The following is an 18,704-nucleotide window of genomic DNA, read 5'->3' as shown; positions in this document are numbered from 1 at the left end:
GCCCCTTGGGTTGTGTTGGTTGTTAATAGAAATGACACGTGTCATCGTATGTTTCAATTTACTTATGATACATAAAGGATCCTGAATCTGAGACGGCGGAATTTTAAGGAGAAAAATATAGTGGAGATGTCAAGGGTAAGTTCTTCACACAGAGAGTGGTGGGTGTGTGGAGTGCCCTGCCAGGGTGGTGATAGAGGCAGATACATTAGGGACATTTAAGAGACTCTTAGATAGGCCCATGGGTGATAGGCCTATGTGGGAGGGAAGGATTTGATTGATCTTGGAGTAGGTTGAAAGATTGGTGCAACACTGTGGACCAAAGGGCCTGTTCTACGTTCTATGATATATATGCAGTGGCTGGTGCTTTCCTTCATACCTTCCTGGATTAGAGGGCATGAGAGATTGGACAAACTTGTGTTGTTTTCCCTGGAGTGGCGGAATCTTAGGGGAGATCTGATAGAGATTTATAAGATTGTGAGAAGCATGGATAGAGGAGATGGGGAACATCATTTTTCCCAACGTTGAAATGTCTAATATCAGAGGGCCTGCAATTAAGGTGAGAGAGGGTCGTTTCAAAGGAGGTGAAAGGGGCAAATTGTCAGGGACCTGTTCTTGCTGGAGTTTAGAAGAATGAGGGATTGGGGGATCTCAATGAAACCAAACAAATATTGAAAGGCCTAGATAGAGTGGTTGTAGAGAGGACATTTCCTATTATGTCCACAGCATTTTGGAGAGGGAGGGAGAGCAGCCAGATGTTGGTACCAATGACATAGGAAGGAAAAGCAATGAGGTCCTGAAAAGAGAATTTAGAGAGCTAGGTAGAAAGCTGAGAAGCTGGACCTCCTGGATAGTAATTTCTGGATTGCTGTCTGTGCCACATGCCAGTGAGGGCAGAAACAGGGTGATTTGACAGATAATTGCGTGACTGAGAAGCTGGTGCAGGGGGCAGGGCTTCAGGTTCTTGGATAATTGGGATCTCTTCTGGGGGAGGTACGACCTGTTCAAAAGTGACGGGTTGCACCTGAACCTGAGGGGGACCAATATGTTCGTGGGCAGGTTTGTTAGAACTGTTGGGGAGGGTTTAAACTAATTTGACAGGGGAATGGGAACTGAAGTGAAGGACTCGGGATAGGACAGATGGTAAAAAAGTAAAGATAACGTGCAGTCAGATTGTCAGGAAGGGCAGGCAGGTGATGGAACTTAGTTGCAGCCAACAAGGTGAGTATCAAAACATTAGGGATACAGAATCAGAAAGGATAGCAAATACAGTACTCAAGGTGTTGTATCTAAATGTGCGGAGTATAAGAAATAATGTTGATGATCTTGTTTCAATATTACAGAATGCCAGGTAAGATGTTGTGGCCATCACTGAATCATGGCTGAAGGATGGTTGTACTTGGGAGCTGAACGTCCAAGGTTACACGTTATATCGGAGGGATAGGAAGGTAGGCAGAAGGGGTGGTGTGGCTGTGCTGGTAAAGAATGGCATCAAATCAGTTGAAAGATGTGACATAGGATCGAAAGATGTTGAATCCTTGTGGGTTGAGTTAGGAAACTGCAAGGGTAAAAGGACATTGATGGCAGTTATATACAGGCCTCCCAACAGTGGCTGGGAGGTGGACCACAGATTACAACAGGAAATAGAAAAGGTGAGTCAAAAGTGTAATGTTATGATAGTCGTGGGAGATTTTAACATGCAGGTCAATTGGGAAAATCAGGTTGGTAATGGATTTCAAGAGAGTGAGTTTGTTGAATGCCTAAGGGATGGCTTTTAGAGCAGTTTGTCATTGAGCCTACTAGGGGATCAGCTATACTGGATCGGGTGTTATGTAATGAACCAGAGGCGATTAGGGAGCTTAAGGTAAAAGAAACCTTAGGAACCAGTGATCACAATATGATTCTGTTCAACTTGAAATTTGACAGGGAGAAAGTAAAGTCTGATGTAGCAGTATTTCAGTGGAGTAAGGGGAATCACAGTGGTATGAGAGAGGAGTTGGCCAAAGTAAATTGGAAGGAGATGCTGACAGGGATGTCAGCAGAGCAGCAATGGTGTGCATTTCTGGGAAAAATGAGGAAGGTGCAGGACGTGTGTATTCCAAACATGAAGAAATACTCAAATGGTAAAATAGTACAACCGTGGCTGACAAAGGAAGTCAAAGCTATTGTAAAAGCAAAAGTAAGTGCATATACCAAAGGAAAAATTAGTGGGAAGATAGAGGATTGGGAAGTTTTTAAAAACCTACAGAGAGCAACTAAAAAGTCATTAGAAGGGAAAAGATGAAATATTAAAGTAAGCTAGCAAATGATATCAATGTGATAGTAAAAGTTTTTTGAAGTATGTTAAAAATAAAAGAGAAATGAAGTGGATATAGGACTGCTATAAAATGAAGCTGGAGAAATAATAATGGGAGTCAAGGAGTTGGCTGATGAACTAAATGGGTATTTTGCATCAATCTTCACTGTGGAAGACACTAGCAGTATGCCTGATGTTGTAGTGTGTGAAGGGAGAGAAGTGAGTGCGGTTACTGTTACAAGAGAGTAGGAGCTCAAAAAGCTGAAAGACCTAAAGGTACATAAGTCACCTGGACCAGATGAACTGCACCCGAGGGTTCTGAAAGAGGTAGCGTTAGAGATTGTGGTGGCATTAGAAATGATCTTCCAAAAATCATTGGACTCTGGAATGGTGTCAGAGGACTGGAAAATTGCAAATGTCACTCCACTCTTTAAGAAAGGAGGAAGGCAGCAGAAAGGAAATTATAGACCAGTTAGCCTGACCTCAGTGGTTGGGAAGATGATAGAGTCGATTGTTAAGGTTGAGGTGATGGAGTACTTGGTGACACAGGACAAGATAGTACAAAGCCAGCATAGTTTCATTTAGTGAAAATCCTGCCTGATGAACCTGTTGGAATTCTTTGAGGAGATCACAAGTAGGATGGATAAAGGGGATGCAGTAGATGTTGTATATTTGGACTTTCAGAAGGCCTTTGACAAGGTGCCACACATGAGGCTGCTTACCAAGTTAAGAGCCCATGGTATTACAGGAAAGTTACTAACATGGTTAGAGCATTGGCTGATTGGTAGGAGGCAACGAGTGGGAATAAAAGGATCCTTTTCTGGTTGGCTGCCAGTGACTAGTGGTGTTCTGCAGGGGTCGGTGTTGGGACCACTTCTTTTTGCTGTATATAAATGATTTACACAATGGAACAGATGGCTTTGTTGCCAAGTTTGCCAATAATATGAAGATTGGCGGAGGGGCAGGTAGTGTTGATGAAACAGGTCGGCTGCAGAAGAACTTGGACAAATTAGGTGAATAGGCAAGAAAGTGGCAAATGAAATACAATGTTGGAAAACGCATGGTCATGCACTCTGGTAGTAGAAATAAATGTGCGGACTATTTTCCAAATGGAGAAAATCCAGGAATCTGAGATGCAAAGGGATTTGGGAGTCCTTGTGCAGAACACCCTGAAGGTTAACTTGCAGGTTGAGTCAGTGGTGAGGAAGGCAAATGCTATGTTAGCATTCATTTCAAGAGGTCTAGAATACAAGAGCAAAGATGTGATGCTGAGGCTTTATAAGGCACTGGTGAGGCCTCACCTTGAGTATTGTGAACAGTTTTGGGCCCCTCATCTTAGGAAAGATGTGCTGCCATTGGAGAGGGTCCACAGGAGGTTTCCAAGGATGATTCCAGGAATAAAAGGATTCCAAGAATGAAAAGGAACGTTTGATGGGTCTGGGTTTATATTCACTGGAATTCAGAAGGATGAGGGGGGATCTCATTGAAACTTTTCGAATGTTGAGAGGCTGAGAGAGAGTGGATGTGGAAAAGAAGTTTCTCATGGTGGGAGAGTCTAGAACAAGAGGGCACAGCCTTAGGATAGAGGGTCACCCTTTCAAAACAGGAATGGTAGTGAGTTTGTGGAATTTTTTGTCACATGCAGCTATGGAGGCCAGGTTGTTGGGTATATTTAAGGCAGAGATTGATAGGTTCTTGATTGGACATGGCATCAAAGGGGAGAAGGCTGGGATCTGGGGTTGAGGAGGATCACCCATGATTGAATGGCGGACCGGACTTGATGGGCCAAATGGCCTAATTCTGCTCCCATTTCTTATTGTCTTATGGAGTCTAGGACCAGAGGGCACAGCCTCAGAATACAAGGACATCCTTTTAGAACAGAGATGAGGGAATTTCTTTAGGCAGAGGTGGTAAATCTCTGAAATTTATTGCCACAGATGACTGTAGAGGCCATTAGGTAGATTTAAAGTGAAGGCTGATTGATTGTTGATTAGTCAGGGTGTCAAAGGTTACGGGGAGAAGGCAGGAGAATGGGGTTGAGAGGGATAATAAATGAGATGTGATGGAATGGTGGAGCAGGCTCAATAGGCCAAATAGCCTAATTCTGTTCCTATATTAGATCTTACACCATCCCCAATATTTGGGCAGAATTGTGGAGCAATGTCCAGCCAAACAACATTTAGATTGTAGAGGAAAAACTGGAGGAAAATAAATAAAAATTAACCAAGCATGTTAAGTTGGAGGCCATTTTACTTTTAACACTTTCTACGATGTGTTAATGCTTCACTGCAATTTTGCAGTAATGTATAAAAACAAAAAGTTATCAAAAATTAAACCGAAGGCAGACAAAGGTTTGAAATGTCTAATACCAGAGGGCATGTATTTAAGGCAAGGGGATCATTTCGAAAGAGATGTGAGAGGTAGGGTTTTTTACACAGAGACTGGTTGATGTCTGGAATGCGCAGCCTGGGGTGGTGGTGGAGGCAGATACATTGGGTACTTTAAAGAGATGTTTAGACAGGCACATAAACCTCAGATAAATATTATGTGGACATTTGTGACAAATACGAACATATGATATATATGCACAGTGTCTGAAATGCATCTTATGGAAATGTTTGTTTGATGATGAACTTCAATAAAAAATAAATTACAAAATAAAATAGACAGGCTCATGAATGTGAGGAAAATGGAGGGATATGGACATAGTGTAAACAGAAGTGATTAGTTTAGTTGGCCATTTGATGATTAATCAAAGTGGACTAGCACAACATTTTGGACCAAAGTACCTGATCCTGTGCTGTACTATTTGTATGTTCTGTAACTGAAGTGCTGTTTTGTTTTACACATGGTGTAGGCCAAAGGGCCTGTTCCTGTACTTTACTGTTCCATGTTCTGTAACTGAAGTGCTGTTTTGTTTTACACACAGTGTTGGCACAGGATTGTGACACGGGGCTCAATGCAGAGATCTCTTATTTCTCCCAGGCTGCTGAATTTGCCGTCACTCCCCAGGGACTCGTCAGCCCAAAGCAACCACTGGACTATGAGCAGCCCAACCATATGTATGAATTTGCTGTCACCGCCGTCGACAAGGGCCACCCTCCTCGGACTGGGACAGCATCAGTGAGGATAAGGATAACCAACGTCAATGATGAAAGTCCTGTATTTTCACAGAATATGTATGTGAACCTCTGACTGGGGAGCAGGGGAAAAAATCTAAGCTGGTGGGAAGGGAAATGTACCTCAGTGTTATAATTCACTGGTTAAAGTCTATTTTGAGCCCATTTCTAAGAAAGGATGTGTTGGCAGTGGGGAGGGAGAAGAACTTAATGAGAATGATCTCAGGAATGAAAGGGTGAATGTATGAGGAGTATTTGATGGCTCTGGCCCTGTACTCACTGGAGTTTAGAAGAATGAGGGAGGGATCTCATTGAAACATATCAAATATTGAAAGGCCTAGATAGAGTGGATGTGGAGAAGATATTTCCTGTAATTGAGGCGTCTAGGATCACAGGGCACAGACTCAGAATTGAGAGATGCCCATTTAGAACAGAGATGAGGAGGTATTTCTTTGGCCAGAGGGTTGAGAACCTGTGAAATTCATTGTCATAGACAGCCATGGAGGTCAAGTCATTGGTATATTTAAAGCAGATTTTGGTAGGTTCTTGATTACTAAGGGTAATATAGGTTACAGGGAGAAGACAAGAGAATGAAATTGAGAGGGGTATTAAGTCAGCCATGATGAAATGGCAGAGCAGACTCAGTGGGCCAAATGGCCTAATTCTGCTCCTGTGTCTTGTGGTCTTATAAATAAAAGAGCAGGTTTACAACCAATTTTCTCGGCTCTGGAGGCAGGGAATTTTGTGTCCCTGAGTGACATTCTGTGGAAGCTGGAGTCTCGGAGAGTTTGCAATTTAAATTGGAAGCAATCCAGGAAAAAATAGCTTTGCCCAGATACTGCCGGGTACCCAGACGGTTGCTATCCCCAAGTGAATCAGTCAGAACATTCATTCCCGCAACGAAGTTCATATGAGACCATAAAATGAATCTTTAAAGTGATCCTGAGTCTCCACTGCGCAAAACATCAGTGTTTAGCCTAATGAGACTGTTCAATGTTTCAAAAGTAGTGCCCACAAAGGATTACTTTATACATTTAGCATGCTCTTGATGCCTTTCTTTCCTTTCAATAATTCTGGAGGATTTTCCTTCCCTTTTTGTAACTGTTAGTATCAGAAACAGATGTTCTCAGACAGAACACTCTATTCATTGGTAAAGTCGAGGAAACAGAAATGCTATGGTTCCTTACACCCCTCAATGTTTTTTTTTCTGTTACTCCAGTTTCTTGATGCAGAACTTAGATTAAATTGCACTTATTCTGATAACATTGTCGTATATGACTGATAGAGTCATACAGAAACGGGATTTTTGGCCCATCTCGTCTGTGTTGTCCTCCAAGAGGACAGCAACCTTGTCGTAGGGTTTGGAGTCTTCGTGTCCCAATGACCCGACAAGCTATGTTGGCTCAAAGGGTAGAGGCCAGACTAAAGAGTGGTCCACTGGTCCTCCACGTTCAGAGGCTCAGCTCAGGTTTAACAACCTTTACTGGTAAAACAAAATTGTTATGGAAACAGCAATGAAGAATCTTTCTACACAAAAAGAAATGGAGGACCTTCATTGCTGCCCTAAACACCAGCAGCATAATGGCCAGTAAGTAAGTCTGTTTTGTCCATAAGACATAGGAGCAGAATTAGACAATTCGGCCCATCGACTCTGCTCCACCGTTCCATTGTGGCTGATTTATTATTCCTCTCAACCCCATTCTCCTGCTTTCATTGGTGAGGCCTAATTTGGAGTATTGTGTGCAGTTCTGGTCATCTACCCACAGGAAAGATGTCAGTAAGTTTAAAAGAGTACAGAGGAAATTTACAGGGATTTTGCCGGGATGTGAGAATCTGATTTATAGGGAGAGATTGAATAGGCTAGGAATTTTTCCCTGCAGTGTAGGAGAATGAGGGGAGATTTGATAAAGGTATACAAAATTATGAGGGGAATAGATAGACAGAATAAACACAAGCAGGCTTTTTCCACTGAGGTTGGGTGAGGCTAGATCTAGAGGTGGGTTAAGGGTGAAAGGTGAAATGTTTAAGGGGAGCTTTCACAGAGTGTGGAATGAGCTGTCAGTGCAAGTGGTAGATGTGGGTTCAATTGCAACATTTAAGAGAAGTTTGATGGGAGGGGTATGGATGGATATGGTCCAGGTACAGGTTAATAGAACTGGGCAGAATAATAGTTCAGCACAGATCAGGTGAGTTGAAGAATCTGTTTCTATAACTCTATGAGTTGGTAAAAAGGCAACTTTGAATTGAGCTGTTCTATTGTCTCAGTAACACTGCTCTGTGAAACAGAGTGGCCATGTTTAAAAACTATCCTAAAACACAAACCCAAAATCCAGTTTGAAACAGTTGGAAGCAACTTTTAGATGACATATAAAATATTCTGTGGGAGTTTTGAAATCTCCCTGATATTGTGGCCAATGTTTGTTCCAAACCTGCATTGTAGAAATCTGTTAGGTTTTGATTATGTTGGATTCTGAGTTTTTGATCCAAGATTGCTTCAGAAGTCAGGAAAGTAACACGAAACATGTTGCTTCGCAATCATTTTATTAAGCCTCCAATCTACATGAAATTGTCCAAACTTCTCTTCAATGTTTAGATTGATAGAACAAAGAGAATAGGAAATGGGAAATAGCAAGAGGTGAGTACTTAAGAGCAAAGGACAGAAAAGAAGAATAAAGTTAGTGAGCTTACGTGTTCAGCTCTTTTTATATCATCGATAAGGAACATACCATTCAAAATTTGTAGATGGGAGTTATTCAGATAATGTGATGCCAGAGAACTTTCCAGAATTGTGCAAAGATCTGTAACTACTAGGGCACTAGGGGACACACTGAACAATTGCATATACATACTGTTATCACCAGGAAAGATACTAAGCAGTTACATATGTATAAATAATAATATAAAATACAAGCAGACAATGAATTCTTAAACTGCAAATCTAACCATCTAATTCAACAATTATCTTATTACTGGCTATGGGACTTCTATGTGCAAATTGGTTGTCAGGTTTCTTACATATTGACTACATTCAGCTTAATGGCTTTAAAACACATTGGATATCTTGAGGTTGTCAACATGCTGATGTGATTCAATCCAAACATTTAAGAGAAGTTTGGATAATTACATGGCTAGGAGAGGTATGGTCTAAGTGCAGGTTGCTGGGACTAGGCAGATTAATAATCTAGCACAGACTAGATGGGCTGAAGGGTTTCTGTGCTGTAGTGTTCTATGACTTTGTGACTCCATTTTCTCTTCTCTGTTTCCTGCAAGTTTTTCTTTTTTCCTGTGAATATAACCCTATAATGTTCTGTACTGTGAAAGATGAACTCTTCGCCTGCCTCATGGTGGCCCTTGCACATTAGCTGTCTACCTGTCCAGCACTTTCTTTGTAACAATCTATTCTTAATTGTTTCGAAAATTATAAACACAAGAGATTCTGCAGATGCTGGAAATGCAGAGTTCTTGTTTACTTACACAAGCCCATAACTCTTACTGAGGCATAGTCCCCTGACAGCAGCTTGCCAGAGTTCTCTACCTTAGTCCAACCTTTCGACTTGTCCCCAGGTGTAGCCCATCTTCTAAGATCCATTCTCTCCCAGCGATGAGGTCTTTGGAGCTTCTGTTGGTGTTTCTGTAGCTCTGGGTTTTTACAAGGTGGGGTTGCTAGCCCCTTTGCCCAACCTTCCTCCTTTCACAGCTGGGCTGGGGACTGTCCATGGGAGGTCTGGAAATCCAGAGCAAGACACACAAAATGCTGGAGGAACTCAGCAGGTCAGGCAGCATCTAAGGAAATGAATAAACAGTTAACATTTCCGGCAGGATCACCCATTGCAATTTGACTTCCCGTTCCCATTCTAACTTGTCAGTTCATGGCCTCCTCTACTGCCAGGATGAGACTAAACTCAGCTCAGAGGAGCAACGCTGCATCTTACTGGAACAGACCTGCTCCTGGGATACTTCATTTTACGTGAGAATAAAGCACAAATGGATCTAATGGACTCTCTCCATCATTCACAGATATAAGACATTTCTTTCTGAGGATGCTGGACCCAACAGCCTGGTGGCTACAGTCCATGCCAAAGATCCTGATGGGGACAACGTCATTTACACAATCACCGGTGGAAACCAAGAGAAAAATTTTGTGCTTGACAGCCAAAAAGGTAAAGTTATACAAAAGATGCGTTTTGAAGGCAGAATGCAAGTCACTGGAAGGATTCTTGGCAGTGTGGATGAACAGAGGGATCTTGGGGTCCACATCCATAGATCCCTCAAAGATGTTTCGCTAGTTGATAAAGGTAGTTAAGAAGGTGTAAAGTGCATTGTCCTTCATTAGTGAGCGGATTGAGTTCAAGAGCTGGGAAGTAATGTTGCAGCTCTGTAAAATCCTGATTAGACCACAGTTGGAATATTGTCTTCAGTTCTGGACATCTCATTATAGGAAGGATGTGGAAGCTTTAGAGAGGGTGCAGAAGAGATTGTCCAGGATGCTGCTTGGATTTGAGAGCATGATAATTTGTGTGAGCTAGGGCTTTTCTCTGTGGGAAGAAGGGGGATAAGAAGTAACTTGATAGAGGTGTACACGATGGTAAGAGGCATAGACAGGGTGACCAGCCAGAGACTTTTTCCCAGGGTGGAAATGGTTAATGTGAGGGGGCATCATTTTAAGGTGATTGGAGGAAAGTAAAGGGGGGATGTCAGAAGTAGTTTCTTGCATACGGAACATGCTACCAGGGCTGGATATAGAGGCAGGTACATACAAACAGTACATTAAGGGAATTTAAGAAACTTTTAGATAGACACATGAATGATAGGAAAATGGAGGTTATGTAGGGAGGAAGAGCTAGATTGATTGTGGAGTAGGTTAAAAGGTCAGCACAACATTGTGGGGTTGAGAGGCCTGCATACTGCCACTTGACAACAAATTTCACCATATATGACAGTGACACAAAAGCTGATGCTGATTCTGATTCAGTACTGTGCTGTAATGTGCTATGTTCTATCTAAAGCCTGGTTTGTTCACATTGTGACAGAGGTTTACATTCCAGATCCCCAAGAGGCTTATTGCTAACCTCCACTTCCTAGCCTTCCCTAAAGGGTCAGAGTTGTTTGTGACAAAGTAAACAGTGAGGTCTCGTGAGCTCATGTAAGACAATAGGCTTATGTTAATTGGTCTGCATCAAACCAGCAATGAGAACTAAGTCATTTGCATCATTGTGATAGAACTCAGTGAAAGTTCCAGAACAGACATGGTCACGGGTATGATCAATCAATAGTTGGAATATTCGTGTACTCAGAGAGTCAGCCCTCACAGCATGGATTCTGGATGTCTGGGAAGCATTTTGGATTACTTTGTCCCAGCAAAGGTATCTGGAAAACATCACATGCAGGTAATGTCAACTAGTTAGCAAACAGTTAAAAGTTAGAAAGAATTGGGGATTGCTGGCAATGACAAGGAGAACGACAGAAAGAAAGGATGACAGAACTAGAATTCATTTCTCAACGTTTGCTTTGTGCAATGGATGACTCGTTCGCCTGCCACTTGTTGGTTTGTTCTTCTAGTTTGTAAGAATTGTATCTGTGTTTTGGAATTTGGTATCTGTGTTTTCCAAATATTTTGGAATTCACAAATCTTTTATAAATCAGAAATTCTCCGTGAGTTTTAAATGTGTGTTAAGAACAATTTGTCTAAATTTAAAGGTGTATCATTAAAAACAAAATAACAGTGTTTAAGCTACCTCATTAGACCATGAGACATAGGAGCAGAGTAGGCCATTTAGCCCATCGAGTCATGGTCATGTTCAAGTTTAATTGTCTGCTCATCAGCTGGAATTATCATCTCCCAGGTAGGCAGCGGACCCACCACTGAAGCAGTGGGTATTGGCTGCTAGACCTCACCACAGAGACTAGACAGAGAAGTAATGTGGTCCATCTAGAGTAAATGGACACAGTATAACTTCCCTATAGAGAGGATGCCTGTAGATATCCACATCAGAAAGGGCTTAAATTCTCCTTTTCAGTTTCCGGCTATGCAGACAGGGAACTCAAAACCATCACAAAGTTTGAATTGTACACTGCTATTATAATCACCCAAATGGATGCAAAGTCCCTAACATAGTGTTTGGGTCTAGATGAGGCCTGAGGCCTCCGTGGATCAGGCTTGACCATGGATATTGCGTCCTAGCGATCCTCAAACCTGTACACAAGCCAAGGCAGTAGGATATTATGATATGGAGAGTAAGCTGTTGCCCGTGTAGCAGGCTCCCCCTCTCCATGCAGCTGATAAATCCAAAGAAACAGCAGAGACCAATACAGCTTGGCACCAGCAGCGTTGTAAGATTTGCCAGTCAGCATTGAACTCAATTTAGGACTGCCTTATCCAGGCCTGGATTTTTCCTCAGGGTTTACTCCCAAAGCCTTCCCTATGTGTGGGCATAACCTCAAAGCAGCAGAGCTTTGAGATCAGAGTTTCCCTTCTCCTAGATGAGCTGCCAGCCACAACTGATAAGCCCCATCTGTCCGAAGCAACTGGATTTAAGGTGCCAGTAACCTGGCTTTGCCCCTTCTCCTGTCAGTGGAAATGGTTCCACCTGGCTTAGTAACTAAGCCACTCGTGAAGACTAGGAGCTGGACTTGGTTGTCAGAGTCTATTTGAGACGCATGCCATTGGGAGCAGTAAATAGGTGGTGGGAGCTTGTCCCCACTATTACCCCAGCCTGGCTATGACAACCTGTCCTAGATACCACTGCAACATTCACTCAGCAATGAGCTGCCTCCCACTGACCCCACTCACTCAGCTTGTTTGGTGTAGACTACAAGCCCCTTGTTGCACTTGGTGAGGATGGCATGGTAGTGTATCTGTTAGCGCAACACTTTACAGTGCCAGCTGTAAGATAATGGTTCGATTCCCGGCGCTGCCTGTACGTTCTTCCCGTGACTGCGCGGGTTTCCTCCCACATTCCACAGGTGTACGGGTCAGGATTAGTCAGCTGTGGGCACCGGCAGCGTGGCAACACTTGCGGGCAGTCTAGCACAATCCACACCGATTTGATTTGATGCAAACGATACATTTCACTGTTTCTTCTGATGTACATGAGAGAATTAAAGCTAATCTTTCATCACAACCCGATGAATCTCATGGCCTGAAGAGCTGCAATAGAGTTCTCATTAAAATATTAAAAACTTAAAACCCAAGCTCAATCCCCCTCAGACACACACCTCTCTGACTTTACTGGAGCCGAGGTAGCAGTTGGTAGCCATCCCATGCCCTGGAGATGGGTGACCATAAGACCATAACACGTAAGAGCAGAATTAGGTCATTTGACCCATCAGGCCTTCTCCGCCATTTCATCATGGCTGATTTATTATCCCCGTAATGTTTGATGCCCTTCCTAATCAAGAACCTATCAAACTCCGCCTTAAATACACCCAGTAACTTGGCCTCCACAGCTCCCTGTGACGATGAATTCCACAGATTCACCACCTTTTGGTTAAAGAAATTCCTCTTTATCTCTGGTCTAAAGGCACGTCCCTCTATTCTGAGGCCGGACACTCTGGTCCTTGACTTCCACACGATAGGAAACATCCCCTCCACATCCTGTCTATCTAGGCCTTCGAATATCCAAAAGGATTGAATGAGATCCCCTTTCATTCTAACAAACTCCAGTGAGAACAGGGCGAGAGCCATCAAACACTCCTCATGTGTTAACCCTTTCAATCCTGAGACTGTCTCCAATGGCAGCACATCTTTTATTCATTTACATATTTATATCTATCGAGATACAGCGTGGAACAGGCCCCTCTGGCCCTTCGAGCTGCACTGCCCAGCAATCCCCTGATTTATTCCCAGCCTAATCGCAGGACAATTCACAATGACCAATTAACCTACAACCAATACATCTTTGGACTGTGAGAGGAAGCCAGTGCGCACAGAGAAAACTCACACAGTCACAGGGAGGACGCACGAAGTTTCTTAGTTGAGGGGCCCAGAAATGCTCACAATATTCCAAGTGCGATCTGACCAATGCCTTATAAAGCCTCAGCATTACGTCCTTGCCCTAATATTCTAGTCCTCTTGAAATGAATACTGACAGGTTGGGTTTCATGTTCAAGAAGTAGAAAAGATGAACAGGACAAGAAATTTCACCGTTGATTGGAGCAGGAGTGCCCGCTGCAATCTTGTGAAATCAAGTTTCCAGATAATCCGACCAAAATGGTAACCTCTGTGATGATTTCCACCAATAACAGGTATTATAAAGCTTCGGGGAAGCCCACCACCAAAACTGCAAGGGCCTCAGTATGTGCTAAACATCACAGCAACAGATGACAACTCCTCCGGAGGCCCAAGGCCTCTCAGCAGCATTGCTCAAGTGAGTGTGGGCATCGATGACGTGAACAACAACAAGCCCGTGTTTCCGGAGGTATGTGCTTCCCTCACAACAGCGTAAGTGAGCTAGAGTCACATACGGCAGCACAACATTGTCTTCGTATTACCCACTTCTTCATTATTTGCACAGTTTGTCTCCTTTTGCACATTAGTTGTTTGTCAGTCTTTGTTATTTATAGTTTTTCATAAATTCTATTGTATTTCTTTATTTTCCTGTAAATGCCAGCAAGAAAATGAATACGCTGATATATACCTACTTTGAACAAGTGAAGGGGGAGATTGAAAAGAAAAGAACACAGGTGCAATGCTGAGGCCTTTTAAGGCCTTGGTCAGAATGCCCCTGGAATACCGTGAGCAATATCTGAGAAAAGATAGACCATAAGACTTAGGAGCAGAATTAGGCCATTCAGCCCATTGAATCTGCTCTGCCATTCCATCATGGCTGATACCGGATGCCACTCAACCCCATACACCTGCCTCCCTGACCAACCAGGAAACGATCAACTTCCGCTATAAATATACGCACGGACTTGGCCTTCACCGCCGCCTGTGACAGAGCATTCCCCAGAATTACTACTCTCTGGCTAATAAAATTCCTCCTTACCTCTATTCTAAAGGGTTTCCCCTCAATTTTGAGGCTGTGCCCTCTAGTTCTGGATTCCCCCAGCATAGGAAACATCCACCACATCCACCCTATCTCGATGTAATGTCAGCCATCAGTTGTGCTGACGTTAGAGAGAGTCCAGAGGAGCTTTACAAGAATGATTCAAGGCATGAGAAAGTTGATATATCAGGAGCATTTGATGACTTTGGGCTTGTACTCACTGAAGTTTAGAAGAATGGGGAAGGATCTTATTGACACCTGTTGAATATTGAAAGGCCTAGATTGATGTGGAGAGGATGTTTCCTACGGTGGGGGAGTCTGAGACCAGAGGACACAGCCTCGGAATAGAGGGATGTTCATTTAAAACAGAGACGAGGGGGAATTTCTTTAGCCGGAGGACGGTGAATTTGAGGAATTCATTGTTACAGATGGCTGTGGAGACCAAGTCATTGAGTACAGTATATTTAAAATGGAGGCTGAAAGATTCCTGATTAGTGACTGTGTCAAAGGTTATGGAGAGAAGGCAGGAGAATGGGATTGAGAGGGATATTTACATTAATATTTATTTATATATACTGTATATATATTTCTTATTGTAATTTATAGTTCTGTCTAATATATATTGCAATATGACATGTGCCAGTGATGCTAAACCTGATTCTGATTCTGAAATGGACTTAGTTTGAGAACCAGTTCTTTCAACTGACCCTTTTCCATTCGTATGTCTGAACTACCGCTCGGTCGGGTGCTTCCCTTTCTAACAGGCGGCCTGCACGTCAACTGATACTGTTCACTGATGAAGGGTTTCGGCCCGAAACGTCGTCACTACCTCCTCCTATAGATGCTGTCTGGCCTGCTGAGTTCTGCCAGCATTTTGTGTTTTTATTAACTGATACTGTAGTGTTTTGCAATTTCATTAACAGTAAATTGATGAAAGTTATTTTTCTGATAATTCTATCAGTGTTTAAAATACAGTGAAGATGCCTGTGTCTTGGAAAACCAGCCTCCTGGAACCTTTGTACTGCAAGTCAAAGCCTTCGATGCAGACCTCGGAGTGAATGGACAGGTGAAATATGGACTCATGCTACGAGATGGAGTGACTCCTGCTTTCCGGATTAATCCGGACACTGGTGAGTAACGTGTCCTGTACCCATGCAAATAAAACCTTCAGTGCTAGACTGAACAGAAACTAAATACCCAGGGTATCTAAGTGGATTAGTCTAGGACCAGGGAGCACAGCCTCAGGTCTGAAGGACGTCGACTTAGAATGGAGATGAGGAGGAGTTTCCTTATTCAGAGGGTGGTGAATCTGTGGAATTCGCTGCCACAGGCCAGGTCTTTTGGTATATTTAAAATGGTATATTGATACGTTCTTGATTAGTAAGGGCATTGAAGGTTACAGGGAAAAGGTCTGAGAATGAGGTTGAGAGCGAAAATAAATCAGACGTGATGGCATTGCAGATCAGGCTTGATGGGCTGAATACCCTAATCCTACTCCAATATCTTACAGTACCAAAGATATTTTTCACTGAAAGGTTTAAAGATTGGCTTCATTTGTCACATATACATTGACACATCGAAACATACAGTGAAGTATGTTATTTCAGCAAGGGTGTGCTGGGGGCAGCCCACAAGTTTTGCCATGCTTCCAGCATTATCACAGCTGGCTCAGGACTCACGAACCCTAGGCATGGAATGGGAGGAAACCTGGGAACCCTGCCCAGCAACCCACCTATTTAAGCGTAGCCTAACCACAGGACAATTTACAACGTCCAAATCTGCAGACACTGGAAATCCAGAGCAACACACACAGAATGCTGGCGAAGCTCAGCAGGTCAGGCAGCATCTGTGGAAATGAATAGACAGTTGACGATTCCGGCTGAGACCCTTCCTCAGGACTGGAAAGGAAGGGGAAAGAAGGTGGGGGAGAGGGGAAGGGGAAAGGGGACAAGCTAGATGGTGATAGGTGAAGCCAGGTGGATGGGAGAGGGGGCATGAGGTAAGAAGCTGGGAAATGATAGATGGAAAAGGTAAGGGGCTGGAGAAGAAAGAATCTCATAGGAGAGGAGAGTGGGCCATGGGAGAAAGGGAAGGAGGAGGGCCACCAGAGGAGGTGCTAGGCAGATGGGAAGAGGTAAGAGGCCAGAGAAACGTCGACTGTTTATTGATTTATTTCCATAGTTGCTGCCTGGCTGGCTGAGTTACAATGACCAAATAAGCTACTAACCACCTTTGGACTGTGGGAGGAACTCAGAGCACTGGAGGAAACCCACATATCCACAGGGAGGACGTACAAACTCCTTAGACAGTGTTCGAATTGAACTCCGAACTCCAACACCCCGAGCTGTAATAGTGTCATGCTAACCACTACACTACTGTGGCATCCAACCATGGTTCTGGTTGTCTCCAATTCAGTACATCCAGATATTAATGCGATAAGTCTGGAATCTTTCTCAGATTTGTCTTTACATTTTGCAGTCAGTAATTTAGTTGAATCAGGTGGATTCAATGACCATGTGGATCTCGACGAGGTCTATCCTCTCCCTCCTACTCTGAGGTGACACCATAGTTAGCACGACACTATTGCAGTTCACTTCTGGAAATCCTCTGTAATAAGTTTGTACGTCCTCCCCCTGTGTGTGTGCGTTTCCCTTCACATACTCCGGTTTCCTCCCATAGTCCAAAGACTTAATGGTTTAAAGTTCAAAGTAAATTTATTATCAAAGTACATACATGTCACCATATACAATCCTGAGATTCATTTCCTTGTGGGCACTCACAATAAATACAATAACCACAATAGAATCAATGAGCATCTGCACCAACAGGGTGGGCAACCAAAATACAAAAGAAAAGAAAAAAAAAAGAAAGAATAGCAATAATAAATAAATAAGCAATAAATTTTGAGAACATGAGATATAGAGTCCTTGAAAGTGAGTCCATAGGTAGTGGGAACAGTTCAGTGATGGGGGCGAGTGAAGTTATCTTCTCTGGTTCAAGGGCCTGATGGTTGAGGGGTAGGTTATTTGGTCACTGTAAATAATCCCATGATTAGGCTAGGGTTAAATCAGTCGGTTGCTAGGCAGCGTGGCACAGAGGGCTGGAAGGACCTGTTCAGGGCTGTATGTCTCAATAAATCCATTGTTTTGAAAGACCTTGTGTGGATTGGGTAGAAGCTCTTTGCTCACTAGCTGTGCCACCATCAGGGAGGGGGTTCAGGAGCCTGAAGACACACACTCAATGTTCAGGAACAGCTCTTTCCCTCCGCCATCAAATTTCTGGATGGACAATGAATCCATAAACACTGCGCACCATTCATATTATAAACATATAAGATTATTAAGGGATTGGACATGCTAGAGGCAGGAAACATGTTCCCGATGTTGGGGGAGTCCAGAACCAGAGGCCGTGGTTTAAGAATAAGGGGTAGGCCATTTAGAACAGAGTTGAGGAAAAACTTTTTCACCCGGAGAGTTATGGATCTGTGGAATGCTCTGCCTCAGAAGGCAGTGGAGGCCAATTCTCTGGATGCTTTCAAGAAAGAGTTAGATAGAGCTCTTAAAGATAGCAGAGTCAAGGGATACTGATTGTGGATGATCAGCCGTGATCACATTGAATGACGGTGCTGGCTCGAAGGGCCGAATGGCCTACTCCTGCACCTACTGTCTATTGTCATCTTTCGAATTATTTATTTATTTGTTTGTAATTTATGATATTGCCTATGTCTCACATTGTACAGGTGCCACAAAACAATTTCACGACATATTAGAATCTGAATCAGAATCAGGTTATATATAATTTATATATATATAATTTTTAATTAAATAAGTAGTGCAGAAAAAGAGCAAAGAAAGGAAAAAAATACTGAGTTAGTGTACATGAGTTCATTGTCCAGTCAGAAATCTGGTGGCAGAGGGAAAGAAGCTGTTCCTGAATCGCTGAGTGTGTCATCAACTTCTGTACCTCCTCCCTGATGGTAGCAGTGACAGAGGCATGTCCTGAGTGCTTAATGACGGGTGTCTCCTGGTGCTGATGATTCTGATTTATATCTGTTTAACATCCAAAGGCGACTGCAAGGCAAACTAATTTCTACCTGATCAGCCCAAATATAAGGTTGTATTCAGGACATATAGAACCCTTAACGTTTGCAGGGTATATATTGTAGATATAGAAGCAGTTTCCAAAAACAACAAATGCCATTTATTCCCCGTTAGTTCTGAGACAGATAGTGCCGAGCCGAATACAGTTTTAGTTGATGGGAGATTTGCCCTGAATCTAGCCAGAGTGATAAGTCACAATGGTCAG

At 43.0% G+C, this 18,704-nt stretch overlaps 1 protein-coding gene across 1 annotated transcript in view; it reads left to right on the top strand.

Annotated features, from left to right (window-relative positions):
- The window catches only part of LOC140713847 (neural-cadherin), a 295,732-nt gene that overhangs the window by 176,975 nt on the left and 100,053 nt on the right, over positions 1 to 18,704 (top strand). Inside the window, exons 6-9 of the mRNA XM_073024473.1 lie at positions 5,223 to 5,472; positions 9,430 to 9,572; positions 13,657 to 13,829; positions 15,361 to 15,529. Of these exons, the coding sequence (XP_072880574.1) occupies positions 5,223 to 5,472; positions 9,430 to 9,572; positions 13,657 to 13,829; positions 15,361 to 15,529 (735 nt within the window). The remainder of the gene's footprint in view (positions 1 to 5,222; positions 5,473 to 9,429; positions 9,573 to 13,656; positions 13,830 to 15,360; positions 15,530 to 18,704) is intronic.

This window comes from Hemitrygon akajei, chromosome 1 (genome assembly GCF_048418815.1).
Source record: "Hemitrygon akajei chromosome 1, sHemAka1.3, whole genome shotgun sequence".
Classification (NCBI taxonomy): Eukaryota; Metazoa; Chordata; class Chondrichthyes; order Myliobatiformes; family Dasyatidae; genus Hemitrygon; species Hemitrygon akajei.
This window is presented reverse-complemented; position numbering and strand designations above follow the sequence as displayed.